The sequence below is a fragment of the Larimichthys crocea genome, chromosome XXIV (genome assembly GCF_000972845.2).
Source record: "Larimichthys crocea isolate SSNF chromosome XXIV, L_crocea_2.0, whole genome shotgun sequence".
Lineage (NCBI taxonomy): Eukaryota > Metazoa > Chordata > Actinopteri > Sciaenidae > Larimichthys > Larimichthys crocea.
Window position 1 is genome coordinate 14,587,694 of NC_040034.1, and position 17,756 is coordinate 14,605,449.

At 41.2% G+C, this 17,756-nt stretch overlaps 1 protein-coding gene across 4 annotated transcripts in view; it reads right to left on the reverse strand.

Annotated features, from left to right (window-relative positions):
- Positions 1-17,756, reverse strand: part of col12a1a (collagen, type XII, alpha 1a) — a 53,780-nt gene that overhangs the window by 21,910 nt on the left and 14,114 nt on the right. For 2 of the 4 annotated variants that reach the window (XM_010738039.3, XM_010738042.3), the window contains exons 14-34: positions 15,671-15,940; positions 13,830-14,096; positions 13,495-13,687; positions 13,285-13,409; positions 11,536-11,685; positions 11,323-11,442; positions 11,037-11,201; positions 10,807-10,953; positions 10,111-10,250; positions 9,356-9,485; positions 8,337-8,482; positions 7,643-7,772; positions 7,413-7,549; positions 6,165-6,294; positions 5,917-6,056; positions 5,525-5,657; positions 5,286-5,309; positions 4,413-4,552; positions 2,023-2,152; positions 1,787-1,926; positions 1,547-1,676 (exon numbers count right to left, since the gene is read on the reverse strand). In XM_010738039.3, the coding sequence (XP_010736341.3) occupies positions 1,547-1,676; positions 1,787-1,926; positions 2,023-2,152; positions 4,413-4,552; positions 5,286-5,309; positions 5,525-5,657; positions 5,917-6,056; positions 6,165-6,294; positions 7,413-7,549; positions 7,643-7,772; positions 8,337-8,482; positions 9,356-9,485; positions 10,111-10,250; positions 10,807-10,953; positions 11,037-11,201; positions 11,323-11,442; positions 11,536-11,685; positions 13,285-13,409; positions 13,495-13,687; positions 13,830-14,096; positions 15,671-15,940 (3,087 nt within the window). The remainder of the gene's footprint in view (positions 1-1,546; positions 1,677-1,786; positions 1,927-2,022; positions 2,153-4,412; positions 4,553-5,285; positions 5,310-5,524; positions 5,658-5,916; positions 6,057-6,164; positions 6,295-7,412; positions 7,550-7,642; positions 7,773-8,336; positions 8,483-9,355; positions 9,486-10,110; positions 10,251-10,806; positions 10,954-11,036; positions 11,202-11,322; positions 11,443-11,535; positions 11,686-13,284; positions 13,410-13,494; positions 13,688-13,829; positions 14,097-15,670; positions 15,941-17,756) is intronic. The other 2 variants (XM_010738040.3, XM_010738043.3) reach the window with 2 other exon arrangements.

The window sequence follows — 17,756 nt, forward strand, 5'->3', positions numbered from 1 at the left end:
ATTAAATTAGAAGGTAAAGCCATCAATTACACAGAAACAGCACCCATAATATTGCTACACAAATGCACCAGTGCAAGTTTTACCCTGTGGGTAATGGGAGTTATTTACAAGTGTTAACACCTTTGTCATTCTCTCCTTGTTTCATTTAACGTAACACGGTCCAGACTACTTTTTGTGGACAGCCGGAGCAGTTCAATGACTACATGAGAACATTTCAATAAAATGTGAAGACTACTGCCCAGCAACCAACAGGGACAGGTTTAAGACATTATTTAACAATAGTGCTATCAACAGGAAACTTCCTTTCAGTGCCCTAAAGGGTATACAAGGCAACTGTGCAGCCTTGTGTGAAGCTTTCCGCATAAAAAAAACAGAGCAGATGTTTAGAGGCTTTGTGCCGCTCCCCATTATAACCTCATAAATGCAGGGGGAAAACACAGTGAAAGAGCTTCCGTACTTTAACGTTTCACAGACCAAATCCTGTTGCCTAGAAAGCTGCTTCGAATTTTAAGGGCACAATTATCAGTGAAGAGCAAAGGTAGCTCACATACTGTAGTGAGAGCAGATCTGTCCTTATACTGCTTGAAAAGAGTAAGACAAACTGAGGTACTGCAGTTTGAACAGAGATGAAGTTCCAAGGAATAGCACTAAAGATCTGATATACTGTATAAAAGTTTGGTTAACATGTCTAGGAAAAAGCCACAAAAACATGAAGCAACATTGCTACAGGAGGGAAAATTGGGGTAACAGTAGCATGCATGGAGCATGACCTTAGCCAAGTGAGTTGAGAGCCATAAAACATATAATGCTCTCCATTCATTTCTAACCCCACTTCTGTTTCTTTTTCCCAAAGGAGAGCCAATTACCCAGTATATCCCCTCCCCCATTCCCCAGCCCCACTATTATCCTGACCACTACCCTTCATTCCATCCTATAAATGGACAATATTACGGTAAAAAGAGAGGAGACATCATTATAATGCTGCCAATCCGGAGGAATTCCTTCCTACGCAATCACCCCGCAAAATGCTGACTCATTCCCAGCAGAGATTGGTGGTTTGAAATTGTGGGAGAAACTGGAAAAATCTTGCTTCTTTGACCAAGTTCAAACTGAGCTGACTGTGCTTAACACTGTCATTTCACGTTATGTTACATGTTCGAGTTTTTACATGCAAAGTGTGCATTTAACTAATCTTTCAAGAAACAAATGATTGGTTTCTTAGCTTGCAGGGTTTTTTTTTAAATTTAGATGATGAAACACATCAGCTACAACTGGCTGCCTTATTGAAGGTTCCTGACATACACTTACAGCAAGCCAACAACTGAGGCCAATAAGTTCATTCTGGACGGACATGAATGGGTTCCTGACTTCGGGAAAAAAATCCCACAGCCTTCACGACATTCTCAGAGGTCCTCTTTTCAGTCTTTATGGGCTTTTCTAAACCCTGAAAGCTGTCTTCCAAGGACGTCATGACTAAAACAACCATGCATGTATCAACGTTGTAACTTATGATTTACAGCAATTATTATATGCATGCAGTGCTTACATGTTTTGCCATTCTCAGACATGCGTTGACCCTCTCCAGCCGAGTAGACAGGAACCACAGTTACAGTGTAAACTGTGTCAGACTGCAGGTTCTTCAGCACAGTGCTGTAGGTGCTGCCTGATACCTGGGCCTGTATAACAAGACATACAGACATCAGGTCATGCTCTGACCTCATTGTGATCATAAAGAGAAGAACATTTCCCCAATGGTGTAATGCTCTAGAAGTATTTCCTAGCTTACCATCTCTTCCTCTCCTCCAGCTGCAGGCACATAGAAGATCCTATACTGACGAACGTTGCCCTCAGCAGCCTCCCACTGGACATTCAGGGTGCTGGTAGTGGGGTCGGTGACCCGAAGGTTCCTAACACCACCCAAAGGCTCTGGGGCAAGAAAGAGGTATGACATAATTAATAACATTCCAACTGTATACATTTATAGGTATGACTGTTATCACTTTGTCGTTTTGGAGCACTTACTGGTCTTTCCAAGGCCATTCAGCTCTTCACTGACTCCTCTGGCGTACACTGCCACCACGCTGATGGAGTATTCAGTGTCAGGGGTCAGCTTGGGAAGCAGGACAGTAGTTTTCTTTCCTCCAACCTGGGTCTAGTTGGGGAAGAACAAATGTTAGCTTCTTTAGCTAATATCTTCTTTAAAAAACTATTATGACTTTTCAGTCACTGAAGCTGCCAAAAGTTTGTAAACCCTATGTAATCATGGTGAATTTAGCTATTTAGTCAATTTACTACATCAGTTGTTTACAGTGAAAGTCAACTTAGATATTCATTCTTTCGGAGAGCATTTTCTACAAAATACGTCTGTCTTGCTTAAGCTTTTAACAACCATGAGCCACTCCAAGAGGGGGAAAATATATTAGATCTGTGTCTAGAATGGGATAAAAGATTTTACATCTCTCCAGAGACCACTCAAGTCTTCTTGGACATGCTTAATACACAGCACACCGGCCAAGGTAAATCTGTACGCTGATGGCTGAAACAGTCGGATGTCTTGTCATATCAGCCGTGACTCATGATGAATTTACTACATTACTTTTGGCCGTAGCTTGAAGGAGGGGAGACACAGTCATTTTAAGCGACCCAGGAGAGTGTGTTTGCAACGTGGATCTTGTGTAAGATAATGTATGCACCTGTGCTTTTATGTTTGCTTTAAACCTCTCTGGATTTCTTTAATCACTGTGAAGCTCTGTCTCCAAACCTACTATTTTATAATTTGGCACTGGAGAAGTATTCTTGTACACACGTGCAAAATGTGTCATCCATTTCCGAAAACAAACTTATTGTCCCAGACTAAATACTTCAAAACTCCCTAGGGTAGTTATACTTGAAATCCTGACCCTGACTCAAGATGACTTGGCTGATAATAGCTTGTTAGCTTCCAGTTTTCCATCAACCTCTCAGTGTGATATCACCAAGGCAATCAGCACAACTAAATGTCATCAAGCACTAAAGAGGCAAATATATCGCCTTGTGTTAAAAAGGAAACTAATGGTCAACTTGTGAACTATGTTAATAGCAAGTGAGCTGAAGTAAAATTTGGTACAACAGGGTAAATTATGAGGAGAGAAAATTAGCTTCAACCTTTAGCTGCGCCGTCCAGGATGACAAATGTTGGATGCCATCTGGGCCTTATTAACATAGGTGAAAACAGTGAACTAATAGTCAGGTTTGTGCAGCACTCAAAACACAATCCACTGTATAATACATCTGTCACACGGTCCTCTCTCATTACGCAAGCATACACACCTGACAGTATACACACACACACGCACACACACACACACTTGCAGATGGCCAAATACCACACATTGCATGTGAACCATCAAAGCACTGATGCAGTTAAATGTTTAATCTCTGAAGCATCTTTTTACTGTCTCCCCTTAGAGCTGTTAAATGCATCATGTGCAGTTTTTACAAGATTTAAATTTGTATCTTTTTTTCAGAAACTCCTCACAGCTCCTAAAAGCCAAGTAGTGAGGATGAAATATTTTCAAACTTTGTTGGAACGGTTAGAGTTGATTTAAGAGGTTGTTTCGTAGCTTATCAGTGTGACCATCACTCTGTCGTGTATGACTGTGTGCACAAGCACCACTTAGCATGATTGAGTCTCGCTTGTGGAGGCAATGAGAAATGTCTGAAGGCAAATGGAAACCAAACATTTGACTGTGTTCCAAATAGACTTTTGCACATTCAGTTACGGCTGCCAAAAATGCATGACCAGCGGGAGACAGTCTGCAGCGTCAGGAAATATTGAGAAAAGCTAGGAAGAGTTTTGTTCACATTAATGCTGCCATATCCAAACAACAGATTAGGAGATCTGATTTAAAATAAACAAAAATAATGCAACACCAGTGGCAGAGTTTTAGCTTTAGTTTACTTCTTCTAGAGGAAGAAACAAATCCAGTGACTCATTTAAAGCTCAGAGAGCCATGAATGACAGTCTGTTGGTTAAGTAATGCTGAAATGCAGTAAAGAAGGAGAGAGTAAAGAGTAAGTAGATTTTTAATACCTGGATACTAGACTATTGCACTATTACTATAGGTTTATTAACTGTCTCTGTTGCATGTCGATTTTGGTCATCTATTATATAAGATAAGTTTAAATTCCAACTTGTGTTTATCCATTGTCTTTAAAGTACCGGAACATCTCTCCCTTTGAGAAATACTTATTTTATTAAAACTTCAGTCTGCTTTTGGGTATTCAGGGATTCCTTGCATGAGAGACAAAGTCACTTTGTAGATAAATGCTACATGTTTTGTGTTAATTTTATGAAACACAATCGCTACACAAAGTAATATGAACACATGGTGCATTGTGGGTATGGTGTGATAGCCTGTTGTGCGACTTACCGTCTGGCTCCTGCCTCCAGATGTGGGGACGTAAGTGATCCTGTAGTTCTGGACACGACCTTGGGCGGGATTCCACCTCGCGTTCATACTGGTAGTGGTTTCATTGAACACAACCAAGTCGGTGGGAGGTGCATTAGGTGCTGGAGAACGTGCACACACACACACGTCGCAGTTACAACCATGTCAATAAGTGCTTTCATTATATGTTGCAAGCACTCCATGAAGTTCTTATTATCTCTTAAAGACACAGTCCTTGATGTCTTGATCAGCTCATGTTAAGAAGTCTTGAGTGACTAGTTTGTCATCAAAATATCAGTTCATTTACTTCTAGATGGTGTACTTTGTTTACTTTAGCAGATATAGCACTGATTTGTATCAAGGATTGTGGCTTTAAAGAAGAAAAGACAATCCTCCTCTGGGTTTTTGTCTTTTCTGAAGCAGGTATGGTTTCTCTTGAACAGGATGGATTGATGGAAAGATGATAATGGATGGATTCATAAATGCATGAAAAATGCGATGAAGAAATGGATGGATGAATAGACGATGGATGATGGAATGGACTTTAAAAACAAGGATTTTCAAATCCCCGTTTTGCATGGCATGCATAGTTGAAATCCATTTTCAACTATTCAGTTTGGCATTTGATGGAGATGACCATGGGATGGATGAATGGATATGAATAATGGGACAGGCAAACATATAATAAAAACTGGCTTTGTCAGCTGCAGCACAGCACCACTGGCGTGGTGGATGGGTTAAGGGCCTTGCTTGATGATGGAATGATGGTTGTCCATCGAACAAAAGTGCTGATGACTGATTGAAGTAATAAAACATGCTTTCAGCGTCCTCTTGCTTTACCACTTAAATACTTACATGTGACACCACCTTGCCTGGACACTATAGAGGCAAAAATAGAAAGGTATAATGGGCGTAACCTTCGCTGAACATTTTACTCAGCATATTTTTCCAGACGGTAAAATCAAAAAGTTAATCATTATTCAAGCCTTTGGTCAAGATCCAACAGAGATTCTGTCAAGAAACTTAAGCAAAACAGAGTTAACTAAAGCGATTGTTAAATCGTCACCACAGAGCTGCTGGGATGTGCATCTTACATGTTTTCTCAGTGCCCATCAGATCCTCGCTCTCTGATTCATCTGGATAGATTGCAGTGACAGACACATCATAGGGTGTGTCTGGCTCCAAGTTCTCCAGAACGTGGGTTGTCTCATCGTTGTTCAGAATGGCCTGATGAGGGAAACACAAACAGGACATGTGGGATGGTGCTTGACACAAAAGATTTTAGCCAATACAAACCAAAGAGAAGTGACACATGATCCATTTTAGAGATATAATAATTGGATTTGTGCAAAAGTCTGTTTTTTCTATGTTCTTACTGAAGGTCTTTTTCAAAGCAGTGCCAAAGAGCTTTTCATGGGATTCAGCAAGAGGTACCACCATGAATTATCAGAAATGTAAACATCTGTGACAGATGGTTTTCTCTTACGTATTGGAAGTTGGTTTCTCCCTTTTTAGTCCATCCGATGCGGTACAGAGCCACATCAGGGGCTCCATGCTCCCAGGTGGCTCTGAAGCTGGTCTGGGTGACTTCTGAGAATCGCAGGTTCTTTGGGGCAGGAACGACATCTACAGAAGAGAGGGAGGGAAGTAAAGCGTGATCTCTATCTCAGTGAGAAACAGGCGAGGTCCACTGCCATTATCCACAATGTCATTAAAGTAATTATCCATTCTTACCAGTGACTGCTTCTCCCAACATTGTCTGACCAGGTCCCTCATCATAGATCGGAGTAACAGCCAAAGCGTATTCGGTCTGTGACATCAGGTTCTCCAACTGTTCGGTGGTCACACGTCCTCCGACTTCCAGCTGTAGAACAATAAAACTTGTTAACTATAATCAAACTAAATAAATAATGCAAATATATAGAGCTTTGATGTTTGAAAGCAAAAAGCACTTCAGATGTTTTTCTCTTCAGCCAAGCCAAGCCAAGTCTTGTGAAACTCTAATTCCATTCACAGAAAGCGTTTCCAGGAACACCGGCAGGAATGCGCACCTTAGACTAGTAGGAAACTTAAAGGTACAAAACTGCTTGTTTCCACAGGAAAATGGGAACAAACAAGACACACATCCAACAACAACTGAACACCTGGAATACTTACAGGAAACACTATGTTGGTTTAACTACCCTTGATTCAATTAGGTTTTATTAGCTCAATCTCAACAAACATAAGAAATTAATTCTGAATACCAATTAGATTGAACAGCTGCTGTGTGTTTGTCAGATTCTTCATATTTTAATTTGAGTTATAAGTCTGAGCACAGTATTTGTTTGTCTGGGCCAGAAAAACATGCAAATGGCTTCAATAGGAGGAAACATGCCCTGCAGTGCCATACTGTCAAATAATCACCTCTATAACATAATCCATAAGGTCAAACATGACATTCTGCTACTTTCTGTGCAGTAAGCTCTTCCTTCCCATGCACTACATTTATGATAGTCACATGCTCAGCCCACGAGTTACTTTCACATGTGTGTTTCCATCAGAGGAGCTTTGAGGATCACCTCCACCTGATTTATGGCTGAGGAAGTAGCAAAAGGCAGACCACAAGGTTTGCTGCTGTAGCCCAAGAAGTCCCAAAAGGGGACATGGAACCATAAAGTATTCGTCCAATCCCCAGCACCTGAACTACCTTTTAACCCCCGCAAAACCATGTTCTGATAGTTTCATAACCATTTCATTGGACATTGGACATTCCCTAATGTGCACCCAACCAGCTGCAGTCTCCATTAGGTTGTCTCAGCCAATAATATTAAAGGATGAGTCAAAAATATCTATATAAATTCAACGCCATCAAACCTAATGGCTCAAACAGATGCAAGGTAAAGTTTCTAAGAAAACCAGAAGAGTATAGGACTTGTACAAACATAGGCTGCTAACTGGTTTTAGCAATGTCAGAAAGGAAAGGACTGGAACCAAGCTCACTTCTTTAGCATCTCCATCCTCAGGCCTGTAGCTGATGAGGTACTTGCGAACAGGACCAGGAGCAGCATCCCAGAAAAGCCTCATGGTGCTGTGGGTGATGTCACGAACCTTCAGTTTGCCCGCAGGTGGCAGGGGCTCTGAACAAGTGGCAGAAGTTTAGTGTTAGTTTCAGGGCAGGATATAAATAAATATTATGTGCTTAATAAAATCAACTTTTAGCAGATACATACTGGTGACTCCCTGTTTGGTCAGTGGTTCACTAGCTGACTCTCCATGTAGGGCGAAGAGGGAGAGTGAGTAGGCTGTGTTGGGGAGTAACTTCAACAGCTGGGCATCAGTTGTATCACTTCCCACTCTGATCTGCAAGGGGCCCAGACCAAAGAAACAACATAAGGTCAGAGGGGAAGCGGATGACAGGGACTCCTCAGTGACATAAAGTGAGACATTTGGAAAAGAACAGTGGGAGAAATATTCTGGTTGCGGCACATCTGCCGATTCCGGTTCTTACCCACTGGGTTCGACACCTCATGAACAAATGATGATGTTCCCTTGGCAGTATGAGCTCATGGTTCACCCACCCCTTTTTGACTAACAATGTTTCTCTGTATTTTCCCTTTTGCCTTGTCTGCTGAATGACGAGCCAAACACTGGTGGCTTTGTAAAATGTCATTTCAGTGCGTGACATCTGTGTTTTGTCAAGAAGTGCTGACAGTACATTAAAGTGTTTGGTCACTTCTAGTGTTCAGCAGTGTGTTTGGTGCATTTGAACGCATGCAAACTTGTGCGATCATGTCCACCCATAAACACATGTGCATGCGTTCATTTTTTCCTTGTCCAAAACTGTCGTATACGCAGCTGATTGGCTGTATGCCCGTTTCGTTCGGTTACACTGTGTTCTCAGTGCTTTCCGGGAATGTCTCTCACCTCCTGCTCGACGGTGGGCTGAGTGGCATTGATGGCGCTGTAGAGCAGCATGTAGCCAGTAGCACCATCAGCCTCCTCCCATCTCACCCGCATGGTGGTGGTCTGCTCATCATAAATGTCCATCCTCCTCACAGCACTCAAGGGCACTAGATAACAACATGGAATAATGTTAAAGGCGATAGTTGACACAGTGAAACTGACAATTTCCGGCACTTGTGAATGCGCACACAAATACATATATATCTATTATAGCAAGTATACATCTGTGCATTTTTTGAGTGTTTCTTTGATTGCAGAGGGAGTTTCTCAGGCTTTCGTATGCCATTCACATTGTGGAAATTAAACAGTCAGTGCTCTTTTATATGTGCTTTTATAGATACTAATTAACGCTATTAAATCTCTGCTATTCTAGAGAGCCCAAATAAAACTGCACTTAACAGCATCTTAAAAGAAACAAAGAAAGAAGTCAAAATTGCACTTGAACCTCAGTGTAATCACATAAATTGCTTTTGAATTTGCATCTAATTAGGATTTATTGTTGCTATCTCTTTGCAGCCACATATGGTTTTATAAACAAGGCCAAGACATAAACTGTGTATTACCTTTGAGCATTTGATTCATGAGGACCACACAGGAATTACAGTTAATGAGCACATTAAAATTGTGCTACTGAGCCAGAGATCTTCAGTTGATTGAAGCTGACTACCGTTCATAAAAGTAAAAGGCTGTAGGTTCATGAGCGGTCCAGAGCCTGCTGAAATTTAAACTGTTATTTTTTGGACAACCCAATTTAACAGGGTTTCCTAAAGTGGAAAAGTCTCTGTGATTTAGAGAGCGTGCTTGAGTTCAACATAAATGTTCACATCTATAACCAATGATCTAATGAGACTTTTTTTTTTTGACAGTTTAAGTCATTTGCATTCCTCCTGACAACTTTTACCATATATGGATTTTTATAAGTGGATCTCTTTATATCAAAAATGATAAAGGCCTCAATATGAGCAAAAATGGAGACATACGTGTAGTCTCAGTTCCTTTGAGAGGCTCGCTGCTCTCCTCTCCCACCACGGAGTAGACGTTGACCATGTACTCAGTCAGGGGGTTGAGGCTCTCGAGAACCAGTGTGGTCTGAGTACCATCTACAAACACCTAATACAGAGGGGGAAAGTTAGAAGAAGAGCCATAAGAGTCTTCATCCAGTGAGGTTTGAGTGTCTGTAAAACATTTACATTACTTTACATAAACATGTATATATATTTAGAAACATTTATTATTATTTACTGGCTTGGACTTGAGCATGTTGTAAAGCTTTCCAGTTTATTGTAACAAATCTTTACTGGACTAAAACTCCAAATCCATAAACAAAAATAAAACTATGTTAACTATTAAACAAAGCCATGGAACAAAAACAAACATCCCACAACACATAGTTAGATTCAGACACCAAAAATCCATCTATTCCACACATTTTGGAGCCAGGACCCTGCCGGTCAACTGAGCTATCAAGCAAATAGTTGTTTTCTAATTCTCTAACTGAAAACTGTGTGTTTTTGTTCCATTGCCCTGTATCAGACTGTAATGTAGACATCCAAACAACAAGAGTCCAACACAAACAGGAGGCTGGAAATAGAAGTTTGAATGGAGTTTCCCATTGATCTCAGAAACAGGATACATTAAAGCCAACATCCCCTCAACGCCGTCACAGGGAGATTAGCTTCACTTTTAACACACACAATTAGTGGAAGTACTTTCTTACAGTATGTGGCAGGCATACCTGCTGTGGCTGTCCTGTTAAAGTCATGTACTCCACACGGTACTTGTCCACTGGGTCTTCAGGGCCGGTCCAAGTGGCTCTGAAAGAGCGGTGAGTCACCTCTGATGTCACCAGGTTAGTGGGAGCATCGGGTGCACCTCCTATTCAAGTAAAAAGCATAAAAAGACAGAAACTGTAAATATGTCACAGTGAACATTATGTTTCTTCAAGACTGATTACTTTCTACCTTTAATTAAGATGGTAATCACTGATTTAAGCTGGAAGGGATAAATGGGATCACATTAAAGCATTCCTATTTAGTTACAAGTCCTAACAGAACCATGTACACACCACAGTACTTATTGAGACTCAAGCCAGATCCTCTCCAAGGAGCTCCCCTACAGTATCAATTACCAGCTCTTTAATTTGATTAAGGAGCAGACTATTTCCTATTCCAAGGAGGCAGACAGAATATTAGGGGAATGAGAAAATCATATATCTGTAATAATTTCCAAGAGCTTGGCCGGTTCTTTGCTTCTAGAGTTGCTTTCCATGGTGGGCAAGATGTGTAACTGTCTGTGGGTGTGTGATATTGCTTATCGAATGTCTGGGAAGTTTGGGAACTAGACGGTTTCTCTTCTAACAATCCAGTGTACTATTCTCAGTTTACCTTGATCAGTCAGCTGTGAGCACATTTTGATGTAAACTTATACATACCTGGTCCCTTGACACTGTTACAGAGGTTGTCAGTAAGGTTGTCAACGATCTCCAGCAGGAAGGAAAAGTCAGCCACGTTGTACATGTGAATACTATCTGGATCGGTGGCAATGGACCTCAACTCATTCTCATCAGCATTCTTCACACCTAAAGTGCAATAAGGAACTCATTAGCACTTTAGATATACAGTATATGACAATTTGATTTGTGATTCTTGTGTGATTTCTTACCAATGGCATAGAGCTCGATGCCCTGATCACGCAAGTTCTGAGAGTTGGCAATGACATCGTCCTGGGATTTGCCATCAGTAATCAACACACCGATCTTTCTAGCCTTGGGCCGCATTCCAACATTCTCTTTGAAATTGTTCTGAAGGATGTAGTTCAAAGCCAAACCTATATTGAAGACATCAAAGTTAATTTATTATCCTGATGGATAAAATGTATTAATGTGCCTACAGGAGTGGAAGCGGTACTGTTTCCCTCAGCAAAACATTAAATAAACAGATTAAAGTACCAGTCAGGGTGTTTCCTCCTTTGTAGGGCAGGTTACCCACAGCCTCCAGGAGAGATTCCCGAGTTCGATGAGCATCCAAGTGCCATTCAGTCTTTGGGTCTCCACTGTACTGAGCAAGACCTGAAGACACCAGAAATATTTGTTATGCCAATGAGGTTATGCCGAAGACACCACTTTTTGTTTTATTAGCAATAATGAGTTGTTTAGACCAACCGATTTGAACTCTTTCAGGACCAATTTCAAAGACTCCCACCATACGGCCGATAAAGGAACGAATGGTCTTGAAGTTGAGACGTCCAATACTCCAGGAGCCATCCACCAGCAACACAATGTCAGCCTGTGCAGTGGTTTTGCACATCACATCTGAGGGCAAAATGTTAATGTCTTAATTGAACAAAGTTAAAGTTTCAAACTATATATACAAGAAAGAAGAAGTTCAATTGTTATGTACAAAAGACGGTCTGTGTGGTGAATTGTAATGGTGTAAGAGGTGCTCAGAGAGTTGTGAGGTAAAGGAAAGAAAGAGAGAAAAGTTCCATGAAATTAATTTTTGGCATTGAACCAAACAGATAACATATTTACAAGCAAGTAGTAAAACATTTCCTTCTTATGCTGGGGATTTATAATCAGTTTTATTTTCCAGGTGTTATAATCATTAACTTCTTCTCTTGAGGCATGTCGAGGCAGTATTTCTCTCAGTTGTTCTTTTTGGATCCTCAAGATAGTCCCAAGGGCAAATCAGGAGAGGACATGGAACATATCAAAGGCCTCCACTGACGGCATTACTGGGCCCTCCAGAGCAGCAAGGCAATATTCAGATCCTGTTTCCAAAAACCTGTGAGATGACAAGGAAGGCATCCGATCCTCGGCACCTAAAAGAGGGCTGCAGATGTGCACTGGAAATAGGCAGATGTAGCACTAAATGCCACTTTCTGCAACTGAAAACAGGTTATATAATCGATTTACAGATTGGTTTGCTCACACAGAAAATCCAAGGAAAGAAAGGAAAGAGGTACAAAAACATATCCAACAGGGAGATCTGTTTAGGTATATCCACTAAAAAGTATGAATACCTGAGACTTAATACGACTGCTGACTGTCCATTGGCTATGATCAAAATTAAAAAGGTTCATTGTGGTGAAAATGTATGTTTAAATGTAATTTAAAACAGTTCTTAAAGTAAGTAACTAGGACAGGAATGAATGAGGATGTCTCTTAAGACCTCATGAGTTTTGCCACACCCATAGCTTTCTTTGCCCCCAAGCTCCACAGGCTTGTTAAGAACTGACCTGTAGTCAGTAGGTGGTACAAGGGGGAGTGAGATTCTCGCACCTCTTCTATTTTATCTCCTGGACTTGGGAGCTGCATCCTCATTAGGAACGGGGCCTGCAGCTGAGCGGTCAAGCTGACCTTTACTGCTCCTTCCAGCTAACACAACATTTTTCCCTCTCCTGCTGCTTGATGTTCTCTGACTCACAAGGTAGTAAAAAACATTTTATAACTGCAAACAGGTTATATGCGTATGGCTCGAACCTATACAGACTGTACTTGGACTGGACATAAAAAGCGGAAGCCCAAAGTGACACAATGAGGAAAGCGAGAAAAGGGCAGACAGATGGAATAGCTATTACATCTGTTATTTCGTGAGACAATTAGCTCTGAGGAAAGGTATTTAGAGAAACTCTTTAGCTTTTATGAGGCATGGATTTAGAGTGTATTTTCCTAAGCAAAATTTTACTATGTGATACAGTCTCCAATGTTTGACTGTTGCTGCCCAGAGACATAACATACTGGAGACGTTGCCTTAATGGTGTTGACAGACGCAGTAACAAAGTGACTAAAAGCGTTTAAGTTCTTCGCGTTGTAGTTAGTTTTAGCATACAACATGTTTTCCTTGTTATTCATTTGATGATGTAGTAAAACCTTGTCATATATATTTAGTGGAATTTTGGACAACTTTACCTGATGCTACAAAAGGGGGAGGCTCAGGTTCATCAGAGAGAGTGGTTTTCTCCTCTCCAGCCAATGGCATACTCTCTCCTCCATCAAACATACCAAACACACTCACTGAGTATTTGGTTCCAGCTCTGTAGATCCAAAAACATTTATTTTGCATGATGTATTGAAGAACATTGCTCAAAACTAAGAATAAAAATGAGACTGAAGACACACCTTAGCTCCTCCAGCACCACAGTGTTGTCATAGGGACCAACCCGAAGTTCTCCCAGGTCAATGTCTTCCCCAACAGGGTGGAAAGTAACTTTGTAGCCTCTAACATCACCAGGAGCATGGTCCCAGGTTACACGGAAACTGGTCTTGGAAGGCTCTGAAGTCTGAAGGTTCCTGGGACCTTTGTAAGGTGTCACTAAGGAGAGAAGAGCACCACATAATGAAGATTAAGAACAAAAATGTACATTAACCATAATCTTGCTTTAGTCATTTAGTGTGAGATGATTGTGATTATGATGGGCAACATTTGTAGTGTGGTGAATGATAAACCAACGCACATGTTGTTCCTTCTCCTAGCCTTAGTTTGCCCTCTCCAGAACGGTAGACTGGCAGAACAGTGATCTCGTAAGTGGTGAGGGGAGTAAGGCGTCTCAGCACGGTTGTGGTGTTGCCTCCAGGCACCTTGGCTGCCAGCTGGCGTCCTCCTACTTTTGGTTTGTAGGTAACACGGTAGTTTAGCACATTTCCAGGTGCAGGTTGCCACGTCACCTTCATGGTTTTCTCTGTCTCCTCTGAGACAGCAATGACTCTGCCAGCAGCTGAGACTGCATGGAGGGAAAAAAGGAAGAAAGGTTGAAAGAGGATAAATGATGAATGGATGGTCTAAAGGAAAATGTAGATTTTGGGCCTTGTTCAGATGGGAATCTGTGCTAAATGTGTGCTTAACCGCCTATGTTTCCAATATACCTTTGGAAATATAAGCAGCATGGCTTTCCTGCTGGTAAGTAAACTAAACAGTAACACGCTTGGCTACCTCACAGTCTTTCATCCGGATATCTGTTCAGTTTCCACATGCGTGTGGACAAAACCTACCAAAAGACATCTGATTTTTAGAAGTATACATTAAACAGGCCCAAATTTACATGATTGATCATGTTTAGTCGGTGGGTTTTGGAAGCCTGGCTCAGATGTCTTGTGAATTTGAGGGAAGCCATAGTTTTAATTTTTCCATTGTGCGTCCGTAGAGTGTTTCTTATTTTCAGAGTAGGAAGGGCAAGTGTGAATTATCAGAGGTCTCGAAACGAGCTGAGGAAAATATTCAGAATGCTTTACTTCAGAGAGAGGACTTTTATTAACGGAAAAAATCAGCACATCCAAGTTTGCCGTGTGTGGCTCAGCCCAACGAGACCTATGATTTGTGTGGTGCACAAGTAAAGAAAGCAGCAGATAGTGGGAGTGAAGTGAAGGAAGGAATGAGCAAAGTGAACATTTAAGTCTACAAAGCAGCCTCATGGTTGTGTTTAGGGTTTATGTATGCCCCTTTCTTGCTTGCCAGAATCAATAAACATTAATGATGGCTGGAAATATTTTTCCTTAAGCACATTCCATTTCACTAACTGGTGGACAAATTCCCTCCCAACTGGTGCGAGTTTCCGCTCAATGTGCTTTTCTCATCCGAGCATACGCGCAGTCTAACAAGGGAGAGGCCAGTGTCTATCTGTCCTGCATCTTCCATGAAAACCCGCTGCAGGTGTGCAGGACATAACGTCACTTCTGTACATACATATAACACACGCACACACACATGCTTAAAGATGTGCACGCGAAGACTGGCTCAGGTGAATGCCAACAGCTATGACGTTATCTCTTAGCTCAACAGAACTGAAGTGTCGCTGACACATCTTTCTACAGAGATTTCTACATAACACCCAAGAAAATGGTGCTTACAGCCCAACTGTGTTCCCTGGCTCATTTTTAAATTTGCGTCACAGCCCCATATTTCTCAGTGATGATCTCCTATAAATCTAACTTAACGGGCATATGAAACTTTAAGGCTTCAGATGTGTTTATGATAAAAGTGTCTAGCATTCTTGGCCTTAAAAACGATCTCGCTTTAACAGTTACACATGAAAAAAAAACATTCAGCTTTGTGGTCATAGAACTTTAATGGCTTTTATGGTCGTAGGGTTACATCACACTTACCTTAGCTTCACACTTTCGAGGTAAGACTTTCAGAAACCAAAAAAAAAATGTTCGTACAAGAGAGGAGGAAAGCATTGAAAAAATACCAAGAAAAAGAAAGAATCAAACAAAAAAAAAGAAAAGGAGAGAAGTAGAGCAAAGAGAATTAAGTGTTTGGTCAAAGAGTTAAAGAGTTAAAGCAGTTAAAGTAACTTACCATCTGTGGTTTCCTCTCCAACCAATGGCTGGCCCTCTCCACGGCCATAGCCAGCAAACACAGAGACCTGATAACGTGTCTCTGGGGTGAGACCCTCCAGAACTGTGGAAGTGATGTGTCCTGGTATTGTCTTTTCCCCAGTCTCGTGAGTGAACAGAGATTTCCACACGATCCGGTAATGACGGACATTACCTGGGGCAGCAACCCAACTAACTAAAAAGCTGGTGTCTGTGACATCACTTGTCACAAGGTCTCTGGGTGAACCAAGCTCTGTGGATAAACAAAAAAGAACAGCATTAGAAACAGAGGTAGAAGAATAATAGCATCACTCTATGCATAATGGATGTGGAAATAGAAAATTATTAGCACTGCACTTTTACTTTTGTTTACCTAAAGTATTTTCTTAGCTTCTTCTTTGTAAAATTGGACTAAGATGGCAGTGTTAGTATAAAGGTACAACGCTAAGCCCAGTGATGGCTTTATCCAGGTGGTGTTGATTTCTAATGCAGATATATGGAGGTTTGAGGAAATGAGCAGGACACAAAATGGACCACAGTGATAAACCACTGACAATCACTCATCTGTCTCTACTTTAACCCCTAAGGATCTGTTTGAACAACTTGATTTTCTCCCTTCGTAATCAGAGACTGTTGGAAAAATCTCTGCAAAACTAATCACAAATCACATATTCTCAGCGCCTCTCCTGGCAGCACTTTAATTTTCCATCGAAACAGAGGAAACCCGATCCACAAAACTGCGTTTGCTACAATTGCAGATGTTACGCTCTCGCTTTCCCTGCTTCACTCACTTTTCCTGACAGACCATCATGAAAGGAGAAAGGCATAGAAATACAGAGGAGAGAATATTGTGGTGAGGTTTGGTGATGAGCAGCCAGCACATGCATGGCTGAGAGGGATGCCCATGTCGAGTACAGACTCTCAACACTCTGGTCTGGCTGCCTCCAGTCTGTATCTACCGCACATAGCCTCCCACACAACCTCCGGGATCCTGATCCCGATTCAAGCCCCTAAGCCCATACATGCCAGCACCTAATGACAATATAATCACAGACAGAGATGTGCAGCTGGGTGGTCTCTCTCAAACCTCATTTATCAAACCTCACAAAATGAGTTCTAATAAAAGAAAAAGCCAATGCAAAGAATAAGATGCATCACAAACCTACCACAAGTGTAATGCACTTTCATTTTAGAAATGTTAAGCGAGCGTGCAGCAGAAAAGGCAGCCACTGTGTCTATCTGTCACCATATGAGTATTTTTCAGGATCCATCTATTAAAGACAAACTGGAAAGTAATCTGAACAGAAATAACAGCAGCAGCCCTGCCTGCCAAGCAGACCGATCTGCACCTTGAGACCAGAGGCCAGATATGAAGAGTAATAGCCACAACCACAAACTAATGAAGAGTTCCAGATTTTCACAGACCATGAAAACAGTGTGGGCCACTTTTAAATACCCAGATCATTCCATCAAAATGGGTTTATCATTGCCAACAGCAGAGGATGAACTTGACTGACTTTTCCGGCCATGTGTGAACCAAGGGCAGAAGAATCACAGGATAATGACTTTTGCAGATAGTGGCTGACTTTTTTATCTGTACATCGGCCACTCCAAGAAGGAAAGCACACATACATGAAACACATGGTCCACAAACCCAGCAAAGCTTCAGTTTGCATGTTATATATGCATTTACACAATACCAATATATTGAATTCAACGGTTTTTATGTTTTATATTTGCTACAAAAAGCATGTTTTTGGTTGTTACAAGTATACAAAGTAAAAGAATTACAGTGGGAGTGGCTTCTATATATATGAAGAGAGATGTGTATACAAGCAAATACATGCCACTTTATGCTAATAAAAATATTCTGCATTTCTTTTTTCAACCCCCTAAACACTCTCAAATTAAGACCTTTAACAAGACCAAAGCATATTCACAATGAAGCCTCACCCACTCAAGAAAACCACATATGACACAACTGAAGATCATCTAAGAGATTTCCTTCATAGCATGTCCTGACATAACCTTCACTTCTGAATACATACTAATAATGAAAATACCAATAG